We start from the raw sequence: 9,559 nt of genomic DNA on the forward strand, positions 1-9,559 counted from the left end.
ATTGAAAATCATAGACCAGTGTCCATTCTTTGTAATTTCTCGAAAGTTTTTGAAATTGTGTTGTATGAAAAATTGTTTAAGCAATTTAAATTGCAAATATCTGAACATCAGCATGGTTTTGTTCCGCATAGATCGACCGTCACTAATCTTGCCTGCTTTACCCAATATTGTTCGGAAATTATGGACGAACAAGGTCAAGTCGACGTAATATTATACGGATTTTCAAAAAGCGTTTGATCAAATAGATCATTATACCGGGTGATTCATTAGAAGTGAGGACAATTTGAATTTCCCGAAAATCAAAAAAATTATGAAGTTGGTACTAACTGATGATCATTTATTTAATTGCAGTGGTGTATCATCATGCTTTCAGTAAATCGTTTACTTATTTATAATCTACAAATACTGCTTCTGTTTTGCCACAAATTATAAACTAACACTAGACACAGTTACGTTTCTTACATATTTTAGTGCATCAACTCTAAAAATTGTTCAAAATGGAAAAAGTAATAAACCGCAAATGGCACACAACAATTAACGGCGACACTGGTTTCTTAAATGACAGTCATGACAAAAAAAAATTACTAACGAAATTCAAACCGTCAATCTAATAATGCAAAAAATACTAAAACCTTACGCGCGAAATTCAAGCGATCATCACTTCTAATCAATCACCCGGTATTATTCTCAATAAATTAATGGAATACCTATGGATTTTCTTATACTGTGGCAGTTCTCATCGAATCTTACTTAACTGATCGACGACAATTCCTAGTTTATGCAGGACACACTTCAAAATACATTATTCCAACCTCTGGTGTGCCACAAGGGTCAAACTTAGGTCCCTTTCTATTTTTGATATTTATCAACGATTTGCCAAAAATAATAAGTTCCAGAAAATTACTATTTGCTGATTAGAAAAATAACAAAGGAATCTGATGGTGCTATACTTCAGAGTGACATTTTTAGTCTTGAAACTAAATTCATTATTGTCCTTTGTATTTTGGGTGTATAGCTTTGTGTAGATTCTATGGAAGTTAGTACAATAAATTTATGAAACGCTCTGATTTATAAGAAGCAACGTGACAAGAATGGTACATCCAAGAGCACCAGCGGGGTATCTGCATTTTTAGATGTAAATCTTAGCCATATGATTTCTAAAAAAGCTTTCAATGGATACTAGATTTCAAAGCTCTACGATCTACCGTAATGAATTGGCCATAAAACAAGTCCTTCCGTCATTGCGTGCCAAACCTGGTTAATCCCGAAAGCGATATTTTTCGTTAAAGTAAATCCGATAAGCCCTTAAGCACGCTTGTATAAATTAGTCTTATCTCCAAAAACTCACGCAACACTAAACATGCAAACAATTAATTCCGCAACAACAAAAAACTCGTTGATCGAAAAGCGCCCTCGTCGCTGACTTCTAGTGACTACAATGAGCAATTACAAACTTCGCACAATTGCGTTAAGCAAAGTTCATTGCTTAATTTTCAAATTCTCATTATCTCCTCGCCATGTTTGAAGTGCTCATTTACAATTCAAATTGTCATAAGTTGTTCGTCCCTAACGGGACTCATTCTAACGATCGCGTATAAATTAAGATGTTTTTCTAGTCGTTTCTTATTACGAGCGTCAATTTTATGTGTGCGTTGTGTTTCATTACAATCACTTTCCTGCGAGAAATTTAAAGGCAGCGCTTTAGGTGCTCCCTTAAGGTAAATTTCCGAAATGATGCTCAAGCGAAAGCAATCCCACGGGAAGCCTATTGGAAAACACCAAATTGCTGTTCTTTTTTCTACATCCTTTTGACGGATGCTTCATATACTTAGGACCCTTGCCTAATGTGAATGAAGTCTCGAAAGTAGGATAACTTTGGAAGCAGTTTCAGATATGCTTCAATTGATATTTTTCTGGAGAGCGCTAAATTCGTGCGAGAATTTTGGATGGAAGAATTTTCAAATTAGTTCGGGACCAGTTTTCCGGACCCTTTGGGAAGCTTTCTCTCGCTTTGAAGTGTACGTATACCTTTGTAAGCAAAGGTTTCTTCTGGAAAAAGATACCAGTCTGGCGTGAATAGGTATAGCTTTGTTGTTAAATTTAAATTCGAATTATATTATTTGAATGGTTGGAAATCGCGAAAAGACTCAATTTGTTCCAGTTACGCATTCAAAGTGTAATTGATTAGTTTATTAAAAACCACTTGAACTGTAAATGAAAGTTCCATTTGAAAGAACACTCTCTAGACATCTAATGTTTGAGTAATCGTGTTCTTTGACGCACCGCAAAAATCCTAAAACATGGATTTATGTTCCTAGCCACCTTCAAGTTCTTCTGATGTCACAGTTAAGGAGGTATGACATACAGGGTAAAATTGAAGTAATAATAACATCAGTATATCAACAAACATCTTATTATAGGGTGTGACCCAAATGCTCACCATACTAAGTGGGGGAGCACTAACGTCAATCGCAGCCACGTTTGTAACTACCCAAAGCCAGACTGTGATTGATCTCAGTCTAGCATCATCGAGTATCTCTGACAACATAGCGACTATATTAGATCATAGAATAATTTCATTTTAAATTAATTGCAAAGGAACCGCCCAAAAGGGCAACACAAGTGCAATTGATGAGCAATTTGGGGGGGGGGGGGTTCAGAAGCGCAGTCGAACTGCGAGACCGACGCACAACACTGTAACTCGATATGTCCCCCCATTCACCCGTTACGACCGACCCAACTTTTCGGCGGGGTAGTGGAGGAGGGGGGCGGGGTGCGAGGTCGTTGCATGGTGCGTTGAAACACCGCGACATCGCACGTCCGATTCGCCATCTTCGCCTCCTCGAGAAACATTGTTTCTTTCTTCGACCCTCCCCGTCACCCCCCTAAATATAGGTAATATTTTCTCAAAAAATTACAGATGGCGTGTCAGGCGATGCTCTCGAGATGACAAAATTCTGTCTTCACGTTTTCTAGTAATTCGCGAACCCCGACTCGGCACCTCGGAAGCGCCCTCGAGCTACGAGGTCAACGCAAAAAACCGCAACTCGATACCCCCGTTAGCCCGCTATGACCTCTCTACCTTCCCTGTATGGAAGAAGCGGCGGGGAGAGACGGTGGGGAGGGGCTCAGTAAATGTCGAGTTAAAAGCGTCTCGACGTCTCGCTTACGGTTCGCCACTTCCGCCTTCCTGTAACGCAATTTCCTATTTTCCCGGGGGAGTCTAGCACTCACGGCTACGGATTCCGAAAGTACCAACCCCGTAGGTCCAATAAGTGTTTTTTGTGGCTTTTTCTCCTCTTTAGGCACCCCCTCCGGCGAGAGGGGGGGGCGGTAATAAATTGTACCCTAATCGATTCGACGCGTCCAACTTCGGTTTCCCCCTGAGCTGCGGCGGAGTCCATATAACTCTTACCGTTTGCCCTCCGGAGAAGGTTTTATGAGGAAAAAACGAAAACGGGGGTGGCGTGGGGGGGGGGGAAACTGCTGCAGCGCTCCCTTGTATTTTCATGTACTCGACATTCTCTACCATTCTGTAAATGTTCGTACAAATCTTGTTTCTGGTTTCGAATATGCATGTTTTCTTTATTTATTCTTGAACTATTCAACTCTGAATTGGAGGTAAACTTAGAGAGGGCCCTTTTGGGGGACTCCTCTCGGGTCCTGCGCGGACATACGGAACAAAGTAGATCTTCTCACCAACTCCATTGGGAGTCATTTGAAGCGGTATGTGCTCTGAGGACTACTTAGACGCCTTATAATCATCTTTGGTGGTGCTGAGCGCTCAAAAAGCAGAAAACTCAGTTGGGCAACAAACTGTTCAATAAGACAAAGAATATGGCTGATTGGTAGGCCTATAAGGTAAACCTAAGGTTATATAAGACGGACATTGGGAGGCGTCAGAGAGAGGCATTGCAGGTTCTTGCAGCTTTATAGAATCCCCCTCCTCTGCATCCTGCCTTAATCCAATTCTAACAAAAAGTTCATAGAGTATCCCCTTAAAGACAATCGAGGTACTGAGAGACGCCCACTTTCTCGGAGCCACCACAGCGTCATACACCAAAACCTGCCAGAGGTAACTCCCTTCACTTCCACGGAGAATGACTGGCGGTGAAATCGTTCTCAGCATACAAATCACCAGCATTGGATGGCATAATATCAGTCCGTCTGCAATGGCGACTGGTTGTTATCGTCTTGTCATCTACTTAATTATATATCTACAGGGTGTTACATTTAAATATGCATTTTTTCAAAACATCTTTCGTTTGGGACCCACCCCAAAAAAGTGGGGTAATTTGTTTGTATTCTTTAATGTTTTTCTCATCAACCATAAGAGTTAGAAAGACTGATGGCACGTCTTTGAACAGGTTTTCAGGTATGCCCTTTTTTGCGATTTTGCAAAAAATTGTTCAAAATTCCTACCACGAAATCACGCACCCCCTAAATGGAGGTGCAAAAAATTCTGATTCCGACGAAATTTGGTATCTGGGGTTTTTTGACCATAAAAATTCCGAGAAAAATTCCAATGCAATTCTTGGTCGGATATCGAAAATAGAGAGAATTCCACGAAATTCGCTGTGTACATACTTGATGAGTTAAGGATCAAAATTGTCGAACAGTTTATTAAAATCACTTTTCTAACAAAAATTATCATCCTCATTTAGAGATTGGGTCTGCGGGTCACAAAGTGTCGCCCGCTTACTAGTGAGCGATCTAATTTCGCATGTAGTTAATTGAAAATGTCGCAAATAACAAGAAAGTAACGATTTAAGTCCGTGACTGATTTCTTACCTCCAGGCAGAAGCGGGTGACTCAAATTAAATTAGTTAGGCGCCACTTGTTGCAATCTCCGCAAGTAACCAACAAAATTACTCTGTATTTCCAAATACGCTCAATCATGTAGAAAAAGTTCAATCTCAGGACAAACGGCATCCGGACAATCCCCAATCTAGGTTCTGCAAACCAACCAAATGGATGTCCCGATTTCTAACCGATTTAACATTAGCAACAACTTTCATGAGCCAATTATACTACAAAATAGCCTTCTTGCCGCTATATTCTCTACAAGAATGTCTCGAATCGTGCAAAATTTCGAAACCCACGAAGATAACCAATAATCATTCTGCGGGCAAAAATCATACGTGACCAAAATTCCTACTACACTTTAAGATCCCATGTAACCGTTACACCACGAAGGACCTCCAACAATGTTTTTTGTAGAATTCTATAGAGAACCTTTTCTCTCTTTAAGAGTCTTGCCCGTTCTTTTATAAGTCCCTGAGAGCAAAGCATTAACTGGTTATTAAGGATCTTAAATATATAAGCCCTTAATAAAGGTGTTTAGTAATTTTTGAGAGTCTTTAAAAGTCTCTAAATGTTTCCGAAGTTATTTTGGTTTTTAGGAATCTTTAAAGCACAGAAGCAGGCCATGTGTCCAAGTGTCGCATAGGGTCTCCAAGGGACCTTTAAATGCTTTTGCGTTACAAATCTCTCAGTTCTAAGAGTTTTGAGAGCTGGTACTTTACGATGTTTCATGGTCAGAACCTTTGATAGTTTCCTTTGAGATTGTTTTAGAGTTTTGAATTTCTTTGCTGAAATAACTCTAGCTATAGAGTGAGTCCCAAAAGTCCTGTGAAAGGACAAACTATAATTGATAACTAAGTCTCCGAAAAAGGTTTCAGGAAACAATGCGAGAAGATAATGACGAGGATAAAGATTTTATTTATTGCTATAATCTACAATACACATTTGAAAGTTTAATTATTATTACAATATCTAATAAATCCGTCACCTAGAGACAGTAATGAATATTGTTCTACAAGGGTTTTGGAACATTTTCCACATATTCTCCTCCATAATTTCCCGGAGGATCATAATTGGCCACGACCCATACCTTTCCATTCTTAGCTACCTTACCAACTCCGAGTTGCTTTGAGTTTTTCCAAATGAGTTGTGTGAAATGTCCAACGTCGTTGAAGTTGTGCGGTGTAGCTTCGCCGAATACGTACTTGTGAATTTCGGAGTACCAACTGTTAACAGCAACGTCCCCGGTTATATCGTAATCTGTCCAGCTCGCCCACGCGGCGAACAAGTTTTCTCCGTAAGGATTGTTTGGACGATGCGGGAGACCTTCTCCCAACGATATTTGGTTGGCCCAATCCTGCGCGTGAGCCGAAATCTGTAATTCAGAGGAAAAAGTTACTAAGAGTAAGAAACGAGGAAATATTTTTGAAAAATGCTTAATATGTGACCACCAACATATCCGACTGTCGCTTTGACCGCAGCATGGTCTGAAGACCTAACCCACGTGGCCAATAACAAGAAGATCTTAAGACGTCCAGAAATAATTTTTCCAAGCCGAATATCCAAATATCCGCCTGTTTGGAAATAATACGGAGGCCTCTATTTTTCGTTTCCGACCCCCCTACCCCTTCCCCTCACCGGATTGGATCAGATGACTTCGGATCATAAGTGAGAGAATTTAAAGTTAAATTTTTCCTTTAAAATTTGGGCTTGGAAACCTCCGTGATAGCAAACAAGAGCGATTTTGAGTCCCAAAAACTGCAAGATCGCAGCATTTTGGCTACGAAGTGTTTGAAGTTGGAGTACCGATATCGAGATATGAAATTTGTTAATTGTGCGAAATTTAAACGCTTGAGATAATTGGAATTTTTTAAAACTTTGGCGTTTAGTTTAGTTGTAAATTGTATTTGAATAGTCTAATAGTTTATTGTTTTACCATTTTTGGACGACCTCCTATTGTTGGATATTTAGATATTTGGAAGTGGTTGGAAACTTTTGCAACTTTGAACCCTCTGAAACATTCAGAACGTTTAAGAACATCTGAACATTTTATAATTTTAGTGTCAACCTAAAAGTGAAGTCTTCGTGGTTGTATACTTACAATTTTTTGAATACTCAAAACCCTTGGAATGCTTTCTGAGAATCATGGAACCTATGTAATAAGTACCTACCAAAAAAACACTTGGAATCTATTTCTTTGGAGACGAGTACATCGAGTGTTTATTTTGTCAATATTCCGTATGGTAATATTCCGGGTGCAACATTTGGGTATCAAGCGATTCTTCCGGAGCAAACATTCTGAGACAAGGGGTGTTTTGGGAAAAATATTCCTGTACCGCTGAGGTTCCTTAAAAAACTACAGTGATTTTAATGTAGTGGAAGCCCATAAAACGTTTCTAAGAAAAATTTGGAAGTTTTCTCAGCAATTCTCAAACAATAAGGATAATAAAGAAATTGAAATTGAAATTGGCAAATCTCGATCGCAAAGATATGGCTTCTCTGATTTTGATCATTCCTAGGCTCAGCGTGAAGTAGATTTATTGGAGTTTGGGTAAAAATCTACTTAGTATAGCACTTACCGTGTCATTTAGTATCAAGTCTGCACAACCATGGCGTCTTCTGTGGTAGTTGTGACGTTCCAAAGCTAGTTTTCTGAAGTCATTTATATCCACAGCCCTTTGTTGGAGTTCTGCAATTACGAATGCAAAGAAATTTAACAAAGTAAGTCAAATTCACGATCACAACACCAGAAATAAAAATAAAATGTCGATTCCAAAACATCAACATTCATATTTTGTACACCGGTTCAGTTTTATTTAGTAATCTACCTGAAACTTCAAAGAAAATGAACCACCCCCTATTCAAAAATAGAACGAAACAGATATTACAAAATAATTCAGTAAAAGAATTTATTGATTATATCTCTAATAACTTTAATCAAAACTTAATGACTGGATGCATCTGAGTTGTTTGTCCACAAATTTAATTTTGTCCACATATTACATATACATATATGTTATGTTTGTGATTTGACGTTTCTGTAATTGTTATTTACAATTTTCCGAATCAAAGATTATTATTATTATGCAGGAAACTAACTAACTAAATATTACAAAGAAAAGAAACCAGCTTATCAAACTAAAACATATCAACGTACTTAATCAAGGAGTCTTATTATTTTGACATTCATAGAAATAACAGTTAATTTTGTCTTACCTGCTGACTCGACCCCCTTAAGCACAAATACCGCGCACAAGACGAAAAGTAAAAGCTTAATAAGCATGTTAGAGATTTCGGCTTACTACAAGCTTGTGTCCCTTTTATATGTATATGGTTCGGTTTATCAAATCATGAGATAATAGATTAAAGAAGTTGATTAAGCTTATGATGGATGATTGAGGACTTAATAAGCGATAAGTTTGAAAACTGTTTCACAATCCACAATTAGCGAGATTAATTTAATAAATAAACCTTGCTGCAAAAATTAAAAATTACCAAGAGAACATTCTCCAGTGTCCAGTTTACGGCGTTGGTCAGAATGCTGTCTAATACTTGGAAGGCGTGTGATGAGTCATGATCTGCATTGTTTGAAAGGACTTTATGCTATTTGAAGTCCAATTAAAACGTCTAGTCAGACCTATTTTTCCAAGCTCCCAACCACAAACCTTTACTTTTATCCTGATTGAGCATTGAGCATACGCACTAACTTTAATGTTAAGAGAGGACGGAGAGGATGGTATAGAGAAGCCTTTCAATAGCGTTCGGTACAGAGCAAGGAAAGGTTCAATGGCGATTGAAAATAAGGTGCCCGACAGGGGGCTAATACCGCTTGCGATCTTGACCTCACAAGAGCATTATGCGGGTCACTTTGTAATTGGACGCTCTGTTGAGAGCCCAGAACAAGAGGGACAAAAAATAATAAATAAATAAATCTATATCTATATCGTGGGCTGAGTTGAGAATTTTTCATCTTTGGCAGAGATTGGAATTTCCTTAGAAACATTGTCGAGCATTCTGCCTTCTGTCTTTTCGTTAACCCGGAAAAGATCGAGATGGTTCCATTTACGAATAGGAGGGCAGACCTTGATGGGCATCAATTGAGTCTGACCAGGTCAGTGAGATATTTGGGAGTCTATATTGACTCTCCTTTTAATAATAATAATAATAATAATAATAATAACACAAGTAACGCAACATGCACTACAAAGACAGGTCCACCCAATAAAGTTACACGCCCTAGCACAGTTAAAAAACACAATACTCCTTCTTCTCAGAAACAACCCACTCGTATACAATCGAAACGCAAAAACCTTAACAGCACCACAGGCTCACAAAATACTGCAATATCTCCACCAAAAACCCAAGCAACCTCACAAACACGACCTCAGGAACAAAGAAACACCATAAATACAATTAAAAAACACAAAACTCCTTCTTCACAGAAACACACCACGTTATCACAACCCACTCGTATTCAACCCAAACGCAAAGCCAAAGAAACACTTACACAATAAACTCCATTTAATAAAATTACAGGAATTATTATAATGATTTTTTTTTTGTTTTGTTTTCCTCTTTCCTGATAGCGTTGGCTATTGTGCCCATCAATAGGTATGTTGGTAAGTACGAATTACATTATCCCTAGATGTCCAATGTACGTGTGTGATTTTTTTTTTTTGATTTTTATTTTTTTTTTTTTTTTTTTTTTTTTTTTTTTTTTTTTTAATGACCCTACATAACTTCACCAGACACAGAC

General features: G+C 38.3%; 1 protein-coding gene across 1 annotated transcript; it reads right to left on the minus strand.

Moving 5' to 3' along the window:
* Positions 1 to 5,701: 5,701 nt before the first annotated feature.
* LOC116181164 (Golgi-associated plant pathogenesis-related protein 1-like) lies at positions 5,702 to 8,111 on the minus strand. Its single transcript, XM_031501441.1, has 3 exons — positions 8,020 to 8,111; positions 7,383 to 7,492; positions 5,702 to 6,178 (listed from the first exon to the last, which is right to left on the minus strand). The coding sequence occupies exons 1-3, from the start codon at positions 8,084 to 8,086 to the stop codon at positions 5,816 to 5,818; spliced, it is 540 nt and encodes a 179-aa protein (XP_031357301.1). The 5' UTR covers positions 8,087 to 8,111; the 3' UTR covers positions 5,702 to 5,815.
* Between the last annotated feature and the right edge of the window lie 1,448 nt (positions 8,112 to 9,559).

This window comes from Photinus pyralis, unplaced genomic scaffold, assembly GCF_008802855.1.
Source record: "Photinus pyralis isolate 1611_PpyrPB1 unplaced genomic scaffold, Ppyr1.3 Ppyr1.4_LG9, whole genome shotgun sequence".
Classification (NCBI taxonomy): domain Eukaryota; kingdom Metazoa; phylum Arthropoda; class Insecta; order Coleoptera; family Lampyridae; genus Photinus; species Photinus pyralis.